General features: G+C 56.0%; 1 protein-coding gene across 16 annotated transcripts in view; it reads left to right on the top strand.

Annotated features, from left to right (window-relative positions):
• RFX1 (regulatory factor X1) overlaps positions 1 to 19,928 on the top strand; it is a 31,784-nt gene that overhangs the window by 7,185 nt on the left and 4,671 nt on the right. For 5 of the 16 annotated variants that reach the window (XM_023525621.1, XM_023525619.1, XM_011384468.2 and 2 more), the window contains 12 exons: positions 1,373 to 1,733; positions 8,393 to 8,502; positions 8,712 to 8,795; positions 9,439 to 9,546; positions 10,572 to 10,688; positions 11,724 to 11,819; positions 12,253 to 12,636; positions 13,384 to 13,478; positions 15,998 to 16,367; positions 18,306 to 18,487; positions 19,433 to 19,552; positions 19,646 to 19,761. In XM_023525621.1, coding sequence (XP_023381389.1) covers positions 1,415 to 1,733; positions 8,393 to 8,502; positions 8,712 to 8,795; positions 9,439 to 9,546; positions 10,572 to 10,688; positions 11,724 to 11,819; positions 12,253 to 12,636; positions 13,384 to 13,478; positions 15,998 to 16,367; positions 18,306 to 18,487; positions 19,433 to 19,552; positions 19,646 to 19,761 — 2,101 coding nt within the window. In that variant the 5' untranslated portion in view covers positions 1,373 to 1,414. Of the gene's footprint in view, positions 1 to 1,368; positions 1,734 to 8,392; positions 8,503 to 8,711; positions 8,796 to 9,438; positions 9,547 to 10,571; positions 10,689 to 11,723; positions 11,820 to 12,252; positions 12,637 to 13,383; positions 13,479 to 15,997; positions 16,368 to 18,305; positions 18,488 to 19,432; positions 19,553 to 19,645; positions 19,762 to 19,928 lie in introns of all 16 variants that reach the window. The other 11 variants (XM_011384470.2, XM_023525620.1, XM_011384472.2 and 8 more) reach the window with 9 other exon arrangements.

Below are 19,928 nucleotides of genomic sequence, written 5' to 3'. Positions count from 1 at the left end.
CTAAGTAGGGCTGGAGGCTAAGAGCATGTCTGAGGGTCAGAGAGACCTGGGTTCAAATCCTTCCCCAGTTGCTGTGCACCCTTTGACAGCTCACCCCAAAGTCTAGCTTTGCTTATCTCTAAGATGGGCGTGGTGGCTCTTCACACGGGGCGGGGCTATGTGAGGAGTTAATCACAGCAAAACCCTCAGGGGCTTCTGGTCAAGGAGGAGCAGTTGTTTTTCTCCTCCTTCCCCTTGAAAATCCCATTTTTAGTCAGACCAGGCAGGGCTCTATAATTCAAACAACTACAGGTGCAAAGCAGGGCCACAAAGGTGTGGGGCTGGAGCTTCACTTCTGAACCACTCAAGCATTTGTTCCACCATTCTTAGATGCTCAGGTGATGGGATGGGGTACCTTAGTGAGAGGTGGGGTTTAGTGAGAAGGGGCGGGGCCTAGAAAGAGGGTCACCTTTCCTAGTCCAGCACCTGGGAGAGGGACCAACACCCATTAAGAGCCAGAAAGGCTGCCTCTGCTTGATCAAATGGGCCCCATTCTGAGGGCAGCACAGCTGCTGGGCCTGCCCTCTGGCCCCAGTAGGGCACTCTCCCTGTGATGAACTCCCATTTGGTGTGTCCACCTCTAACTGCCCCTGGGCAAAGGCCTGAAAGCTGTAGCCATAAGCAGTTCAGGGGGGCTTTTGGATTCAAACATCTTCCTGGTGTCTGGCACCCACTGGGAACAATATTCAGCCAAGAATCCAAACCCAGATGGTGGGCACGTAGGAAGCTAGTACAGGCTGGCTGGCAGACAACTTTTCCCATGACTTTTCTTTCCAGCAATTAGCCCACTAATCAAATACTCAGAGCAACTGGGGTTCAGACTCAGCCTTGCCACTTCCCTGCTGTGTGGCCTGGGGCAAGCTCCTTAACCTCTCTGAGTCTCAACTCCTCATCTGGCAGACTGAATCCAAACCCAGATGTGATTGTTGCAAAGTTGAACGTGAAATAATGTAAAGAAAGCACTGAGCACAGTGCCCGGCCTGCAGGAGAACTGTATCATTTGTCCATGGGTGTGGGCCCAAGGTCCCCCCAGCACAGAGGTACCCACCCTGGCTCCAGGGGCTTGGACAGAAGAAGTCAGGAGTCTTGGGCAGAGGTAAATGGAAGAGGCACAGATCAGACTTGGTCCATACCCAGTGCCCTTGCAGTGATGTGTTGGATATATCTGGCCACATGCCTCAGGATTTAATTAAATGAGTGATGAACCCAACCGTGTCTCTAGGGAGCCAGGAGTTGTCCCTGGTTTCCTCTGCCTGTAGATTAATTCTTGTTTTTCCTTCTTTTGTTGTTTTCTTTTTCCTCTTACCCCCTCCCCTTCTTCTTCCCAAGGAAGAAAAAAAAAGCCTTATTTATTATCATTTTCCCCACTGTTGGCATGGCAACACAGGCGTACGTTACTGAGCTACAGGCAGCCCCGCAACCCTCCCAGCCACCACAGGCTCCGCCACAGGCCCAGCCCCAGCCGCCGCCACCACCATCAGCAGCACCCCAGCCCCCCCAGCCACCTGCCACCGCCGCCACCCCTCAGCCCCAGTATGTCACTGAGCTGCAGAGCCCTCAGCCCCAGGCACAACCACCAGGCAGCCAGAAGCAGTACGTGACGGAACTCCCGGCTGCCCCCACGCCCTCGCAGCCGGCCGGCACGCCCACCCCGTCCCCAGTGTCCCAGCAGTACATCGTGGTCACCGTCTCGGGTAAGTGGTCACGTGGGCAGAGTCAGGGTGCTCTATGAACAACTTGGAAAGGAGCTTTTGGGAGCCCCACATCCTGGCTGTGAGGGCACAGCGGTGATACCCTCTCACTGTCTCTTACTGTGCCAGCATGGCAGCTCTCAAACTCTCCAGGCTTCCCGGGCAGGATTTGGGGGCCATGTCTCTGGGGAAGGAGTTGTCAAGCCAAGCAGGGAGGCCTCTGTGCCCCCAACTCCTCCCTACCAAGGCAGCTCTTAGAACTGTTCTGTCTATCCCCAGTAAGATGTCACTTGAAGAAAGGATTGGGCAGTGGAATTTAAAGTTCACAAACACCTGCTGGAGAGGAGGGGGAGTACATGGCTGCTGTGCTCTAGTCCTGGCCTCACTGCTCACCAGCCCCTTAGCCACACTGCCTGTTTCCTCATCCAAAAAGGGATCATGACGGCTTTGTGCACTCAGTGATGCGTGGGAGACACTCACGGAGGCACTTCAGGGAGATTGGCTGGAGGGCCCAGAGGTATCACCTCACTTCCCCTGTCCTGTTTCCTTTTTCGGCAGGACTAAGGAGCCAAGCTCCTGGGCTCTTGGCTGGACAAGTTCAAGAGCATGTGGCCAAGGGCTCCTCTTTCTTACACTGGCCACCTCTTATAGCTTTGGAACGACCAGGGAACTTGGGTCATGGCACCCATGGTTCTTGCCTAGAGCATCTAACCTATGCCCCAGTCCCTCCTGGGACAGAGATAGGCTGGGCAGAGGGAACCGGGAACAGAGGGTCAGGACAGGTGGTCACTCCTGAGGGAGAAGATGCAGCTTAGGCTAGGACTGGGTGTTGTTAGTGGTTTCCAATGTGCTATGAGTAGGGGGGAAGATGCAGCGAAACCCCGAATTGAGGCTGGCCCAGTCCTTCCTTAGTGGAAAAAAAGGTCGCGGGGGTCAGAGAGCATCCTGGGGGGCTGGAAAAGAGCAGATCAAGATTGAGTTTAGGACCATAGATGACAGAAAGTCAAATCTGTGGCAATCGACATGGCCTGTGGGGCCAGGACAGAGGCAACCGGGGCCCTGGGCAGCATCCTGGAGGCTTCTGGCAGTGTTAGGGTCCCCAGGAGGGCCAGGAGCTTGGGGTACACGGGGTCTGAGCGGTGTGTCTTTACCACACAGATGGTATGGAGGATGGTGGATGAGAGCAATGCTGAGTACTCTGGGTTGAGACCAGGCCGTGGACAAGGCCAGAGTTTCCAGGCCAAAGATCTCCAGTGGGTTCTCAGTGTTGCCCAGTGATCCTGCTGTATCTGCTTACCAGTGAACCACCCACTGTCCCAGAAACCGTCTTTCCTCTCCTCATTCACTTCCATCACCTCCCTCTCCCTCTACGCTCTTGACCCCTGACCCTGCTACTGACCTCACTGGGGACAATGCGGCATCATGTGATGAAAAAGACCCCATCTGCCACTCAGCCAGCCTCCCAGCTGTGTCTGCACCCACCGGCTCCACCTGTCCTGGGCCGCCCCCTCCAGAACTTGCTCCTGCCATCCCGGCCTTGTCACTTGATCCCTATCTTGCATTTTTTCCTGCCCACAAAGATAAAACAGCTCCCATTTTACCCAGGACCCACTAGGCCCTGCACCCCTTTTAGCTATCACCAGTATCTTCTCTTCCCTTTAAGTCAGAATTCCTCAAAGTATTCATCCTCCCTTCCTCACCTCAGCACTCTCCCCAGCCACCCACACCTTTCCTCCCCAGTGTCCCAGTTGAGGTCACCCTCCTCCCAGAGATGCCCTCTGTCCTGGTCTCTGTCACCTCCTTGTCACCCCTTCTGTCCTCTTTGTTGCGTCCTTCTCACGTCCCCAGCCTGGTCAGCAATGACCTCAATAGGCCTGGGGCCTCCTCTTCACTCCAGTGACTCATCCTTCAGGGTGGCCTTGTCCAATGTCTGCTTTTGATGCCACTTCTATGCTGACAATATTGACACTGAGGTCTGCCCTGGACCATGGTCCTGGACCCCAGGATCCTGTGTCTAGCCTCCTATGACCATCCACTTGGTCGAACAGGTCTCCGAAGCCACCATGGCCAAATGGAACTCTGGATTTCTGGCAATTCAGATCTACCCTTTTTGAGGCTTCCTTGTCCTCGTAACCACCACCCCCAGTCATGGGTCAGCCTTGATTACTATCTCACCCATCCTAGAGCAAGCAAGGCCTCTTAGCTCCACCTCCTAAAGCCAGCCAGAATCTGCCATTTCTCCCGCCTCCATGGCCCCGACCCTGGTCCAGCCTCCACCCTCACCCTTCGCAGCTAGAGGGAGCCTATTGACAACTGTCAATTAGACCCCCTCACATCCCAGCTCAACCCCGATGATTCCGAAGCAGGTTGCCCTTAGGCATTCTGAGAAACCCTGGCATGGGCTTTCTGAGCCCTAGGAGATCTGGCCCACTGTGTCCCGTCCCACAGGAAAAGGTTTTAAATGTTCCACACGCACTGTGCTTCTACTCACGAACACCGAACACCGAACACCGAACACCGAGCCTCCCAACTCTGGCCTGCGAGGCCTGCTGGCTGCATAGCCGCACCTGTCCCACTGCCCCCTTCACCCCTGCTCCAGCCTCACTGGCCTTCCTGCAGCTCTGCAAACCCCAGGCCCAGTCTGGCATCTGGGCCTTTGCACTCTCCTTGCCCTCTGCCTGGAACACTCCCTTGGTGGTTTACCCCTCATGTTCTTCCAGTCTCTGCTCAGATGCCGCCTCCCTGACGCCCACACCTCCTCACCCCACTCTTACTCCCTGTCTCCTTACTTTGCTTTGTTTTTCTTAACACTCATCACCACCTGAAGTGATAGTGATGATGTCTACCTCCATGATCTGTGAGGCCAGGGCTCTGTCCACTGGGTCTTCATGGAATGACCAGTGAACGCCCTCGTGAGCGCTGGCCTGAGCCTGCACAGCCCTCACAACCCATCAGCCCCTGGGCAGCCAAGAGCCCATGGGAGACCTTGCCTGGCACTGCTGGAGGGCTTTGCTCAGCCCCCAGGACATTACTTGGCCCTGGACCTCCTGGGTGCTAGCTTTAGCTGCCTTCTGGTCCATGGTTCCTAGAACAGGGTCTGAAATGGGCACACAGCTCTAGGCCTCAGAAATCCCCAAGTCCTGGCCCACCTCCTCTCTTCCCACCTCCTCGGCTTCTTCTGCTCCTGCTGACGCTCCCCCAGGGAGGCCACGTGCTTAGAGGTCAAGGCCATGTGTGGTCTTTGGGTCAGACAGACCTGGGCAGACTCTCAGTAGCTGTGGGGCCTGGTCAGGTGGCCTTCATCCTCCCACCCCCAGTCCTCCCACCATGCTGCAGGGCACTCCAGGCTATTGAGATGACTCTTGGGATCCCTTCTTTGGTCGGACAGTGACTAAATCCTCTTTCACAGTGGTCCTGGGGAATTTCATTTTCCTGCTGTTCCTGGCTCTGCCAGGAGCAAGCCTGTCCCTGGAAGGGTGACTGGGCAATGCTTCCTTGATCTGTTCTGAGAAAGGGGAGGTGGGCTGGTGCCCTGCCACCACACTTGCTGCTCTGGCAACCCCTCCCCCACCCCCTTGCAGTGATTTCCTAGGTTCCCCCATGACCCTCTCCCAGGTAAGTGTCCCTCTGCATCTAAGGATAGTCTTCAGGCCATGAGCCAGTCCTGAGGCAGGGGAAGTGGAGGGTGTAAGTGACACTAGCAAAGAGTGGAGGGTGTAAGTGACACCAGCAAGGCTCCCAGGGCTCCTCCAGGGCCAAAAGCAATCTGAGCTGACCAGGGACCCAGGCAGTCGAAAGGAGGGAGCAGGGAGGGGCCTGGACCCAGATTTGGAGCCTAGGAGGCTGGCAGCCAGCCTGAAGCAGCACTAGAAGGCAGGTCATCCAGCTTGGTCCTTTCAGACTCTGCCTTAAGGTGACTTCAGAGGTGATGGGAAGGCAGCTCAAGTTTCCCTGCTCTGAAACAATCCTGTAGTTTCATGAATCCCATCTTCATAGGCCACCAGACCCTTTGCTGGAAGCTCAAAGTGGAAGGAGGGTGCTGTAGCCCCGGCAGCTTCCCAGGACAGTGAAACCGAGCCTGCCTGCTAGGGATGGGGCTAGGCTGAATGAGGGACCATTTCCAGCCCCTCTTCCCTGCCTCTCTCTCACATGGAGTCCTTGGGAATCCAAAAGACTTGTGCCCGAGAGAGGGACATGAAGGGGAGAAGTTTGGGTTTCCCCAGAGATGGGAAACTGAGGTCAGGAAAGACAAGGGACCCAGGAACCTGGGGGCTGCAGAGGCCCAGAAGACCCCCTAAATGCCCCTGATTAAAGTCATTGCTGGGAGCAACAGACCAGCAGAGAGAGGGCCAGACTTCCTCATCTGTCATCTCTAGGCAACGGCCCTCCCTCAGTGTCCCCCAAGTAGCTCGTGGCATTTGAGGCATAAATAGGTCTCAAAGAGGAAGCGCGGGGCCCAGGGAGGAAGAGAGGCTCATCAGATTGAGGGACAGGAAATCAGCTGCCACTTCCTGACTAGAGACGTGAGACAGTGGGGCCCTCCCTGATCTCATGCATATGCCCAGAATGGAGATGGCAGACAGACAGATGCAGACACCCTCAGACTCCATGTCCCCCTCTCCCCTATACACACAGCTCAGGCAAGACACAGGCAGATGGGGCATACAGGAAGCCCCTCGTCTGAAGATTAGATTCTGGAACCTCACCTGCTTATCCTTGTGTGCCCTGGCCTGCCCTCCTGGCGTGGCAAACATGGGAGTCCCAGCCTTGAGGGCCACCCCAGAGGCAGGAGACAGGCAAGATTCTTCCCAGGTAGATGTCTGATCTCAGCAGGTGCCCAGGCCTCCAACTGCTGAAGATCCCTCTCAAGGATCAGCCTCAATGTTTTCATCAGAGCCCCAGGGCCTAGGAGGTGTCTAGGCTTGCGCCCGACTCATTGCCCACCTTGCAGTAGGCCTGCCACAGGCCTCCTTGGTTGGGCACCATCGCTTGGGCTTGGTCTTGCTCCCTGTGCCCCACAGACACCCAGGTGTGCCGAGCCCCTCACATGACTCGGTTTTCTCAGGTTTCTTGCAAGTCTCAGTGAGGGCTTCCTCCCTCACGGCTCAGGGAAACCTAAGTGGATGCAAGGGAAGTTTCCAGAAAAACAGGAATCCTCGCCTCTTGGAGCTGGCTGCAGAGGCAGTTGGCCAAGCAAGCATGGTGTTGTCCTAATCCCTGCCCTACATGTGGCCAATGTAAGGCCTCCATTGGAGACTGAGCCCCATCCTGGGATGCTCTGGCCCTTGTAGTGTCCCCACAGGCCCCTGTATCCACATGCCTGAGTCTGCACACCACTGCCCTTGGGGCCTTAGCCTGGGCATGACCTGCAACTCTGGGTGCCATGAGTGGTGTGAGGTTCACTTGGGCAAGTCACTTCCTTTCTCCCTGTTGCCATATCTGAAATCGGGAGTAATAAAAGTTCTATCCGTCTCCAGCTGCCCAGGAAGACCCCAGTATAGCTCTTGGGGCACCAGAAGCACTAGAGTTAATTTGAGCCCTCCTTGCCCACCACCTCCTAATCTTGCCAGGGACCCCAGGAATTGGGGCTGGGCCCCAGGTTCCTTGTGGAAGCATGCTGGAGAGAGGGCAGGTACATTTGTGTCCCCAGCCCCACCACAGCCTCTGGAACTGCTGGAAGCACCAGGCCACACATGGGGGTGAGATGGACAGCATCTTAGCTGGAGTGAGGGTCTCCAAGCCAGCCCCTGAGAGACACTCAAACTCCACACCCCTGCCTCCCAGCTCCTGTTAATCACTCAGTGAGATGTGCATGAAACTCGACCTTCGCCCACCTGATAGCATCTCAGGGTACCAGCCTTCCTCTTGACCCCACAGTGTAGCCCTAGCCCTGAGAAGGCCTAAGAAGGCTCCGTTTGGGCCACACCTGCTAGGAGCGGGGTGTTTATTCCAAGAGGGCAGCCAGGAGCTCTGCATCCACTCGGGGAGGATTAGCTTTTCAAGGTTGCTGGTGTAAAGCCGCCCTCGCAACCTGCAGTTCCCTAAGAGGTGGGCCAGGAGTGAGGAGCACCAGGCAGGCTCCCCTGGATGCCGAGCAGGGCAGGGGGCGGGCGAGGCGGGCACCATGTTCTATGATTGCTTCTTCTTGGCTACTCTTCTGGGTGAGTACCTACCTGCCCCCACCCCACTGAGGACAGAGAGGCTGGTATAGTGGAGAGGGAGGGGCCACTTGGCCACCTGCCAGGGAGGCCTTCTGAGGCCACTCCTCTGACCAGCTTTGGTTCCTGGGAAGCAAGGGATCATCTCAGGGAAGGTGGCCCTAGTGCCTTGGTCCTTCCAGGGTGGCTGGGACCCTGGGGTGGAGGCCAGTCACTGCCTGTCCACAAGTTCTATCTGTTGGGAAAAGGGGATCCAGCCTTCGAGGCCTCTGCTGCATCATGGCTCTCCAGTCACCCCTTCTAGTCCGGCTTTGGAGGAGGGTAGGGTGGAGGCTGCTTCTGGATGTTAAGGGTCCTCCTGGCCCCCACCCCACTCCAATGGGTGGGGGCAGGCCTGGCCCCATCAGGGGTTGGCTTTAGACTGCATCATTCCATCCTGATGGGCTTAGGCTCAGGGTGGGGTAGAGGCAGAGGTAGGGTTGACCCCATGACCCCTTCTCCCAGAAGGTGCCATGCGGGCCAGCGAGACTGTGTCAGAAGCCAGTCCGGGCTCCACAGCCAACCAGACTGGAGTCCCCACTCAGGTGGTTCAGCAGGTGCAAGGCACCCAGCAGGTAGGATACACCCCTCCCCCGGGGCAGGTGGGGAGGGCATGTGAGGGCAACAGTGGGGCTGTGGCTGTGGTTACCTGGCCTCCCCGCTGCTAGAGCCATCTGCTCACCTGTCCTTATCAAGATGTTCACTTTGCCACCCCTCCACTCACCTGGGCCAGGCCTCTTGGGGAAGTCAGTATGGTTCAGGGCTTTCCTCCTTGACCTCACAGCGGCTGCTGGTCCAGACGAGTGTGCAGGCCAAGCCAGGCCATGTGTCGCCCCTCCAGCTCACCAACATCCCTGTGCCCCAGCAGGTAAGGCTACCATACCTGGCCTTGGCCCTCACAGTGTCCCCAGGGTACAGAACCAACCTGCTAAAGCCTGCAGGGACCTATCCTCACCAGCACCCAGGACACAGGCTCCCCCCCGCCCCCAGTGTGTGAGACAGTTGGGGCCCATCGAGGAAGGAGAAGCCACATGAGTCACCTTAACAGAGAGAACTATGGATTGGCAGTGAGGAAGGTGGCTTGCAGGTCCAGCCTGGTGTCCCCAAGCAGAGAACCTAAAGCCAATTAGGTACCGAGAGCCCATAGCCAACACAGGGACTATGAGTGCTCTGTCTCCTGGAAGGCTGCAAGTGGGGTGCCAGGCTCAGCACAGACCAGTACAAAATCCTGTCAGGTTCAAGGGTGAGGCTCTCTGGACACAAACCCTGGCTCTGCCACTTATGGGCCCCAAGACCTCAGGCAAGCGCATTGGCTGTCCTGAGCTTCACTGTCACCCTCTGTGGCGTGGGGATAACAATGGTCTGCACTGGGGCTGTTGGGGCAGTTCCATCAGCCAACAGGCATGCAACACAAGCATGTCTCCTGGCTCAGCACAGATGCTCGTTAATGCTCGTTAACACCGTACGGCCTGTCATCAGTGAACTATGGTCCTTCTCCCTCCCGGCTCCAGGCTCTCCCCACACAACGGCTGGTGGTGCAGAGCACAGCCCCAGGTGGCAAGGGCAGCCAGGTCTCCCTGACCGTGCACAGCACCCAGCAGGTGCACTCACCCCCTGAGGTAGGTGGTGGCCCTATCAGCCGCCCTCCCTGTTCTTCTCCCCAGTTTGTCTGTGTACCTCCCAAAAGAATACTTGGGGCTCTGTGCCACCCCTAACTCCAAGCCCAGAGTTGTTCCTCCAGAGTCCACCCCTCTCCACTCTGAGCCCTGACATTGTCATTGATCCCAAGCAGGGTGGCTTGGCCACCTGGTTTCCTGATCTTGCTGTCTCCAGGAGGAGGAGGTGGTTCCCCCTCCCCAGGTTGAGATGGGCCATGCAGCTCCAACTCAGGAGTGTATCCCAGGAGACAAAGTGTACCCCTCTTCCTTCTGCAGAGTGGGTAGAGGGTCCTCCTTGGACCACAGGGTGGAATCTAGGGACTCCCAAACATCATCGAGAGTGTTGGGGGCAAGCAGGCCACGGGTGGCCAGGGGCATGGGTGCTGGCATTCAGAGCTCATGGTCAGACCCCCACCATTCCCCAGCTCAGCCATTTACTCCTGAGGCACCTGGGCAGGCCCTCAGAGTGTTCTGTGCCCAGAGTTTTCTCTGTAAAACAGCTAATGATACCTGCATGGCCCAGAGCTCACAGGGGCCCTGTAACCAGCCTATCTGGGGCAATGCCCAGTGCCACCACTCACAGCTATGTGTCCCTGGGCATGCCTGCTGCCATCTATACCTCAGCACTTCTGGAAATTAGGAAACCCTCACTTACCTACGCTTCTTCATCTCAGGGCTACAGCTCCTCCAGTTATAGAGACAGCAAGTAGCCCCTGAGCTAATATTAGATAAGTCTGGCCATCCTCACTGGGGAAGATGGGTCCCCGCACCAACACCTCTAGGCTGAACATCCAGCCTTGCCCAGGTGACCAGGGCTTGTGGCCAAGACTGGGCATTTGGGTGCACGGGATGCAGCCAGTTAGGTGGTTGGCACATGTCCCCATTGGCTACCGCCTTCTACACCAGCTCTTGGGGACGGCCCTCCTGGAAAGGGTTTTGTCAGGGCCCGGGTGCCCCAGACAACACTTTGTCTTCTTTCCTTTTAGCGGTCGCCAGGGCAGGCCAACAACTCCTCCAGCAAGACGGCTGGGGCCCCCACAGGCACAGTACCACAGCAGCTGCAGGTCCATGGTGTTCAGCAGAGTGTCCCCGTCACCCAAGAGGTGCCAGGCCGAGGCGGGTGGGAGCTGGGGTGAGGGGTCCTGCCAGGAGGTCTCTGCAGCCTCCTAGGGATGCCCATGGGAGCTGCGGTGGGAAGGCCTGTGAGAGCGGGCAGTTGGGGGTCTTGCCACCTTTGCCAAGCCCTTCGGCTCCTCTTCAGACCCAGCATCTCATCTAAATAATGGCTTCTGCCATGGGGCCTGGGTGCAGGGTAACGAAGGCCGCTTTGAGGATGAAATGTGGTACTGAGCAGGTGTTGGAAACAGCTTCGAGAAACAACCTTGGCCTCTTCAGGCCCATTGCCTGGAGGAAGCCCCAAGGCCAAGCCCAGCTTACCCCTAAGAGGCTCAGGGAAAGGCCCTAGCCATTTGGAGGAGGCAGCACTCAGCTGCCAGCCGTGGCAGTCAGAGCACGTTAAGAGGCAAGAGTTTTCTGCTATTTGGTTGTTACCACTGAAGTACTGAAGTTGGGGGGTTCCCAACCCCTCAGAGAATCAGATGAAAGCCACAGATCCTCTTTTTTGGAGAAAGCAGATACTACACCCCAAAGGATTCACAGATATTCTCCTGCCTGGCACCAGAGGCCCTCTTAACCTTGAGATCTGGGTTCAAGTTGGTTCCTCACCACTCAGCAGTGCCCCACCAGCCTCTGTCCCTCACTGTTCCCTGAGGGTGATACCCATATCTGCACCATAGCATGTGAGTGAGGACAGTTGGAATCACAGTTGTGGTGTTGTGGGATACGCCTGCAGGGACTCAGTCTCCAATTCAACACTCTCAGCTATACTTCTCTTCAGCCTTGACTTGCTGAGCGGGGGTCCACACCTATAACTCGGTGCCCAGAATCAATGTGGTAGTGAACATGGAAGGCACTTGGTACAGGGCCTGCAGCGAAATGCTGGAAAAGGTGGCCTTCTTCTTACCAGGCTACTTCCAGGCTTACATGAGTGCATGCGGGCAGGGGCTGGGTACTAAGAGACATGTTTGCAGTCATCATCGCCATGATTACCATGGTCTGACTTCCTTTTCCCTTCCCAGAGGTCCGTGGTCCAGGCCACTCCTCAGGCACCCAAAGCCAGCCCTGTGCAGCAGCTCACGGTGCAGGGTCTCCAGCCAGTCCACGTGGCCCAAGAGGTGCGTGTCTCCCTCACCTAATTCTGGGCAAACGGGCTGGGCCTGGGCTGGGCCCAGGCTGGGTTGGGCTTGGGAGGGGAGGGCTGGAGAGGGTGGGAAAGGATGGGAGGGATGGGGAGGGATGCAGGCCCCTTAGGCTGCAGGAAGGGATTGGAGTCACCCCAGGGGTCCTCAAGGTTCCAGCCCGGCGCTGGGCCCCACCTTTGCTTGTGGGCTTCTGACCGTGTCCTGGAACCTCCTTTACCCGGGCACCTGGCAGTTCAGGGCCCAGGTTTTGCTAAGAGAGATCTGGAGTCTCCTCTCCCTGAGACACGGGGGCGGGGATTTTCTAGTCAGGTTGCTGTGAGCTCAGCAGCCCGGTGGGCGGTGGAGGCCTGGAGCCCCGCCCACGGCCGCCCTTGGTGACCCCCCAGTGTCTCTGTTTGTCCTCCAGAGCTCAGGCAGTCAGTTTCCCGCTAGGAAGGCAGAGCAGCGAGAGCCCCGGCCCACGCCACCACCGGAGCCGCCGCCCCGGCCGCCCACGCCTGGGCCCGGGCCAGGCGTGCTGTCCCCGGAGCTGCAGCCGCTCCCGCCTGCGTGCAGCGGCGAGGCCCCGCAGCTAGGCAGCCCCCAGCCGCCGCCGCCTCATTACCAACCCGGCGCCGAGCAGTGGGTGGAGTTGGTGGGCGTGCTGCCCCCGCACCTGCTCCTGCCGCAGCAGAAAGTGGTCCTCGAGCCACTGCCCGGGCTCCCGGCCCGAGCCAGCCCCGACCAGAGGGTCAGGATCCAGAGAGTCCCCCAGGTGCTAGTGTTCGGCACGGCCGCTACGGCCCTCAAAGTAGGTGGCGGATGCACGGGCGGGGGGCAAGAGGCGGGCGGGGGCGGGATCCGCTGGGCCCGGCCCGCGCCCGGCCCCACAGGCCCTAGAGACCCTACCTCCGCCTAGTCTGGGGACCTGCCTCTGACCCCCACCCCCCAAGCGGGTTACAGGTCCCAGGCTCCACCCCTCCAGAGGGGGGAGGACGGGTTGAGGTTGGGAACGCAGGCCCCGCCCCTAATGCCCTGTGGGTAGTTCCAGGTTCTGTCCTACAAACTAGGGCCCCATCCCCGGCCCCTGGCTCCTCCCCTAAGTCTTGTGCATGGATTCCAGACCTGCTCCTGCAGATGGGGTTCATCCCTGATGCAGTCTCCACCCTTGAGGCCCTGTCTGTAGTTGCAGGCTCCGGCTTTAGTAATATCCTTGTCTCGGTGCTTGGTTCTGCCCCGGGGGTCCGCCCTTCACACCCGCAGTAGGACCCTGTCTGGGGTCCCCCCGCCCGCCTCACCTCAGGCCCCACCATTGCTGTCCCCAGCCCACGCAGAGAGTTCTGGCTTCTGACACAGCTCTGCGTGATTCCCAGCCCTGGCCGAGGCCGCAGACCCTGGGCCTCTGACCCCTGGCCTTGTTCATGGTGTATTCAGAGACCCAGAAGTGCAGCCTTCCAGCCCGGAGCCGGTTTCCTGGCGAGGCTGGGTACCCACCAGCCCTTTAGAGGCAGAGGATCAAGCCCACCTCTGACTCTGCACGGCCTTCCTCCTGCGCCAGGTGCAGCAGCTCCAGCAAGTTCCTGTCCCACACGTGTACTCCAGCCAAGTGCAGTATGTGGAGGGCGGGGATGCCAGCTACACGGCCAGTGCCATGTGAGTGGGGGGAAAGGCTGGGGGAGTGGATGGGAGGAAGGTCACGGGTCTGCGCGAGATACCCCAGGACTAACCTTTAGTGGATCAGCCAGCCTGCGAGGCCTCAGGTGACAGATGGTGGGCGCTCCCCAAGGGCAGCTAGCAGCTGCCCGGCAAAGGTGAAGTAGGATCCCTTGTAGGTTGGGAAAGGGATCCTACCATAGCCCAGGGCTTTGGAATCAGATGGGCCTGGTTTTTGGCAAAAAAAAAAAAAAAAAAAAGTTAAAAGGTTTACAAGATAAGAATTTCTAAATAATGGAATGTTACACAGTAAAAAAGAAATTCCCTTCACTTCTGACACCTGACCCTGCCACATAAGTGACACTGTGACCAGTTTCTTTGTTTCTTCCCAGAGATATTCTGGGAATAGAAACATTCCCCTTTCTTTGTTCAGAAATAAGGGCAGCATATTCTGGCCCCTATTTCTTCCACCAATTGTGTATCTCAGAACTTGTCCCTTATTTGTTCATGTGGGTTCCAGTCACCCTGTTTCACTGCTGTGTAATACTCCACTGTGCAGATGTAGCATGAATGATGTAGCTAGACCCCACTCAGCTGACATGTAGGTGACTTCCACTCCCTGGTACTGGGCATAGCACAGCATTAATACATGCCGCATCAGGCAGATGCCATGCCCCAGGTGTGCCTCAGCCCCAGCTCTGGCACCTTCTTGCCTGGGATACTCCATATGCTACCTTCCCTCTCCCATCCCCTGTAGTAATAATTCTAGGACTATAGTTATTGTTGTTTCAGTTTTTAAAAGTTTCATTTCATTTTCTTTGCATTTGTCTGATTTTTTTTTTTACATCCCTACCACCTGTTCCTGTGGGCATGACGCTGGGGGTGGACTAGCTCATGGACCCTGCTCAACTTAGTCTCTGGGTCATGATGCTGTGGCTACCCTGGGGACCGTGGCCCTGGTACTTGTCATGGTCCATGGTGTCCAGCTGTCTAACAGTTCTGTTGATTTATTTTCAGTGCTGCCAGTCTCTTGGCCATTTAACCAGAGCTGTCAGGAACCACAGAGGGCATTTCAGAAAGGAGATCAGCTCCCAAGGACCCCTGTAATATTAGAATCAGACCTGAACCATGAGCCTGGGCCTTGAGGTCCCAGGGTGGCTCCCTCTGCCTCCCCTGGTAGCATCTGTCCCTTGTTTCTGTTTGAATTCTCTTTCTGCTTCTAGTATGTGTGATCCCATGTGGTCCATCATTACTATCAGGTTCTTCTGCTATGTCAGCTTCTTGGGGCACCGTATCTTCTGTCTCTCCCTTGCAGTAGATTGTTATTGGGTTATTAGCCCTTGGCCAGTCTTGATCTCCACCCCGGCCAAAGCCACAGCCCGTTCACCTCCGACCAGGCCACGTCCAGAGACGCACACATTCATTCATTCAGTCTTTCAGCAAATAGCTGCCAGAGCAATATTTTTTGCAGCAGGTGTGTGGGGCACTAGGCTAGGCTGGCTATGGTTCCTGCTGCTGGAGCGGGTGGACACTTGCTGGTGCCAGCTCAGATCATGGGCTCTCAGTGTCAATCATGTAGTAGATGTAGACCGGAGCAGAGTGATCAAGATTTGTATCTAGGTGTCTGATGGGCAGGCCCACTCACCTCGTGACCACACTTCTCACCACTTTGCCTGCACCAAATCCCTCTCCTTGCTGTCTCTAGAAGCCTGCAATGCTCCCTCCCCAGCTTCCTTCAGGGGATGGCTTCAGCAGCACCTTCTGAGCCAGTCTGACCTGGACTGGCTTTGCTACTTTTCTGGATTCTTAAAATTTAATGTTATTTTAAATCACTAATACATTGAAAGGTCTCAAAAATCAAAACTATGTCCAACGATGTTTAGTGAGGCAGCAAGAGAGGTGCCCCCACTCACCCCCTCTGCACCCCTACAGATGGCAGACAGATATTAGATATGAAGTTCGGCTTAGTCTCCCCTCTCTTCGCAAGGTACCATCCACACCCTTCCCTCCTCTTGTGTTCACCTAATGGAAGGTTCTGGAGCTTGTTCTTTGGCAGGACCATGAGACCTTCCTTCTCCTCCTTCCTTCTCTCACTCTGGAGAATTCTATCACCTTTTACTTAACAGCCTCCTAAAATTAAACACCTGGTCATTTTTACTCATGCTGCAATTAGCAGCCTCCAGCCTGTGTCACCTGAGGCAGGTCCTGGGCTAACTGGAGAGCTCTTAGGGCAGGATAATGTGTTTTTCAGTTGAATGAAATGTGTGACCTATTTGAAGTGACTAAGTCTTTCTGCCTCGGCTTTCCCACATGGAAGGTGGGGACTCCTATGTCAGGGGGCTGCTTTGAGGATTCAGTGGAAAATTGCCCATCAAGTACGTGGGGTGGTGCGTGATCCAACACACAGGGCTGTGGCTTCCTGCTCCTGCCCTGGGAGCATTCGCTGCATTAGCCCCCTCAGTCGTGCCCCTTGTTACCCAGCTTTTGCCCCTGACTCACTCCCTCTGTTTCTTTCTTAGCCGCTCCAGTACCTACCCTTACCCTGAGACGCCGCTATACACACAGACAGCGGGCACCAGCTACTATGAGGCTGCAGGCACAGCTGCCCAGGTCAGCACACCAGCCACCTCCCAGGCTGTGGCCAGCAGCGGCTCTGTGCCCATGTACGTGTCTGGCAGCCAGGTCGTTGCCAGCCCCACCAGCAGCGGGGGTGGAGCCAGCAACAGCAGCAGCGGCGGCAGTGGTGGTGGTGGTGGTGGTGGTGGCGGTGGTGGTGGTAGTGGCAGCGGCAGCGGCAGCGGAGCAGGCACCTACGTGATCCAAGGTGGCTACATGCTGGGCAGTGCCAGCCAGTCCTACTCCCACACCACCCGTGCCTCACCAGCCACTGTAAGTACCAACCTTGGCCCCCAAGGAGACAGGCGGTGGGGGGCCCTGGGCAGAGATGGTGGGTGGTGGCTGCAAGCCACCATTAGCAGGGGCCTAGGTGGCCTGGTGCCAGAGTGCTCAGGTGGCCTGGGATTGAATCCTCACTGTGTGACTTCAGACAAGTTATTCAGCCTCTCTGAACCTTAGCTAATATGCATGAAGCTCTTAGAGTGGTACTGCAGGAAGCGTCATCTACTCTGATTATAACTGATGATAGCAAATAGGTAGCGGTGGAGGCGGGGGCAGGGAGGCAGGCACTACAATGGGAGGAGCTGCCCTGAGCAAGGTTCTCTTTCATCTGGAAGGCAGTGAAATAACCTGCCTCTGCCCAGAGGCGTCTGTGAGCAGTCACTCAGGCAGCCCTGGATCCCAATCCCATGGCCCCTTACCAGCTCTGTGACCATGGGTGGGTTGGGGCCTGGTAGTTCTGGTGTAGTCCCTGTTCTCTCAGAGCTTGGGGTATGGAGCGGAGGCTTCCCCACGTTTTAATTATCGCCTTCCCACGTGCTGACCCATTGTGGACCACATAACCGAGATAGACCTTTCATATGAACCCATGCAGCCTGGCTTCTAGTCTGTTTTTTTTTAGTGCTGGTGTGACTCACCTAACTGATTTCACGAACCCCTAATGGGTCCTCACCTGCAGTTTGCAAACATACCGTGTTGGAATGGCGCTGTCTGATAGAAATAGGGCTGTCTATTTAGTGTTACAATAGTGCTCTCTTAGGTGACAGAAATGTTCTCTCTGTGATGCTCTATTCAGAGGCCTCTGGCCACATGTGGCTATCAAGCACTTGAAATGTGGCGGGGTTCACCGAGGAGCTGAGTTGTTACATTTTTTAAACTATTTTGATATAATTGTAGATGCACAGGAAGCTGCAAAAATCGTAGAGAGAGATCCCTATGGGCCCTTTCCCCAGGTTCCCCTGCTAATTGCATTTGATATAACTGTAGTACAGTATCCAAGCAGGCCACTAGCATCAATATAGTGTGAGTGTCTGCTTGTGTGTGTGTAGATTCAGGAAACCACCACCACAGCCAAGATGCAGAAACTATTCCAGCAGCACAAAGATCTTCTTTCTGCTAACTCTTCATAGTCATCCCTCCCTCTCTGCCAGCATCCCTGACCCCCTGCAACCACGAATCTGTTCCCCATTTCTACAATGTTGTCATTTCGAGAATGTTCTATGAATGGAATCATATTCTCTGTGACCTTTCGACATTGGCTTTTTCTACTCAGCATAAATTAATTTTAAATCATATTTAGATAGCTATATGTGGCTGGCAGCAACTATATTGGACAGTGCCATTCTAGAGAGTTTCATGGGATTTAGTTCCCACAGACCATTGTGTGGTGATCAGGATCACAACTGGAAATAGGTAGAGCACTTAGGAATGAGTACAGCAGTCTCCCTTATCTGTGGAGAATACGTTTCAAGACCCCCAGAGGAGGCCTGAAACCACGGATTGTAACAAACCCTATATGTATTATGTTTTTTTCCTATATGTACATACCTATGATAAAGTTAAATTTATAAATTAGGCACAGTAAGAGATTAACAACAAAACATAATAAAAGAGAACAATTATTAACAACATACTTAATAAAAGTTTTGTGAATGTGGTCTTTCAAAATATCTTATTGTACTCTATTCACCTGTGATAAGAGATTGATACAGTGCCTACGTGATGAGATGCAGTGAGGTGAGTGATATACACATTGTGACATAGAGTTAGGCTACTAGTGACCTTTTGACCATAGTCTGCTTTAGGTGATCCTGGATCCTTGGATTCTGACACCGCAGAAAGTAAAACCTAAACCGCCGATAAGTGGGGGACTTCTGTACTCAAGAAACTGAAGCGATTCTTAGCACTTTTTCATCCTCACTCTGGCCACAGGTCCAGTGGCTCCTAGACAACTATGAGACAGCCGAAGGCGTGAGCCTGCCACGGAGCACCCTATACTGCCACTACCTGCTGCACTGCCAGGAGCAGAAGCTGGAGCCCGTCAATGCCGCCTCCTTTGGCAAGCTTATCCGCTCCGTCTTCATGGGCTTGCGCACCCGCCGGCTGGGCACCAGGTGGGGCTACCCCTCTCCCCGATAGCCACAGGCCCACCGTACCCCAATTTATCCAAGGCCTCAGCTCCCCCACTCATGCCCTTGCTCTCTCGCCTCTAACCCCACTGGCTTCTTCACAACTTCCCACCCCAGGGCCCTGGCTCTGCTGGCTGCCTTGCATGTTTTTTCCCTCCTCCTTATTCAAATGTCCCCTGGCCCCCTTAATGAAAACTGCAGCCTTTCCCCACCTCCCTGACATTCCCCACCCTGCCCCCTTCCCTGCTTGCTTTTTCTCCTTAGCACACCTCATCATCCAACATGTCTTTTATGTTACTTCCCTTGTTTCTGGCCTATATTCCGATGCTGAAAGGCATATACCTTGTGAGTGCAGGGGCTGCATACAGTCAGTGCTTTATTAGGGTCTTTGAGTCAGTGAATTCATACAGGAAGGAATGGGCAGCCATTCCACGAACCCACTCTTCCCTGCCTCTCTTTTGCAACCCGCACACCTTCCCGAGGTGTTCTCAACTAGGCATTGCCTCATAACCTTGTGCAAAGTCTCCCCTCTCTGTGCTTCCATTTCCTCACCTGTCTATTAAGGATGCTGGAGCACCATGCATAGTGTAGGGATGAGGAGCACGTGGATTGATATGTGCTCAGAGCTCAGAACAGCACCTGGCACGTTCTTATGACTGACTAGCAATCAACAAATCTTTACTGCATGCCTGCCGCGTGCCAGGATCGGGGGTTGACTTCGCAAAGCTTGGTTGGTACATGGGGGCCTCTCCTGATACCTGTAGCCCCTATACTCCCCTAGCACAGCACCTCTGCCTCTTAGAAATGTGCGTCTTCTCCTAGTGGGCTCTGTTTGGCCCCCAAGCAGCGAGGAGGTGGGTGTGATATGAAGCTCCCAGTAGGTGACCGGTGCCCCCCCAGCCCAGCCCTCACCCTCTGCCTCCCTCCCAGGGGCAACTCCAAGTACCACTACTATGGCCTACGCATCAAGGCCAGTTCACCCCTGCTGCGGCTGATGGAGGACCAGCAGCATATGGCCATGCGGGGCCAGCCCTTCTCACAGAAGCAAAGGTAAGAGGGTGGGCTGGACCCTGTGCTGGCAGGTGGGAGAGGGCGTGCTGGCCGACCCCCACCCAATCGCCCCGCCCACCCCTTCTCCCCCAGGCTCAAGCCCATCCAGAAGATGGAGGGCATGACCAACGGTGTGGCCGTGGGGCCACAGCAGGCCACCGGGCTGTCAGACATCAGCGCCCAGGTCCAGCAGTACCAGCAGTTCCTGGGTGAGAGCCCCCTGGCCTATGGGCCGGGGCCCGGGGCAGGGTCTGTGGTCCCAGATGGTTCACTTGCCCTCTCTGACCTTATCTGCCACTGCACATGGGGGACCCTTGCTTGGTAGGAAAGTGGTGACAACTTAATAAGATCCTAGGATGAGGCTCCATGGGGATAG

This window comes from Pteropus vampyrus, unplaced genomic scaffold, assembly GCF_000151845.1.
Source record: "Pteropus vampyrus isolate Shadow unplaced genomic scaffold, Pvam_2.0 Scaffold583, whole genome shotgun sequence".
Classification (NCBI taxonomy): Eukaryota; Metazoa; Chordata; class Mammalia; order Chiroptera; family Pteropodidae; genus Pteropus; species Pteropus vampyrus.
The sequence above is the reverse complement of the archived record's forward strand: the minus strand, read 5'-3'. Positions and strand labels throughout refer to the sequence as shown.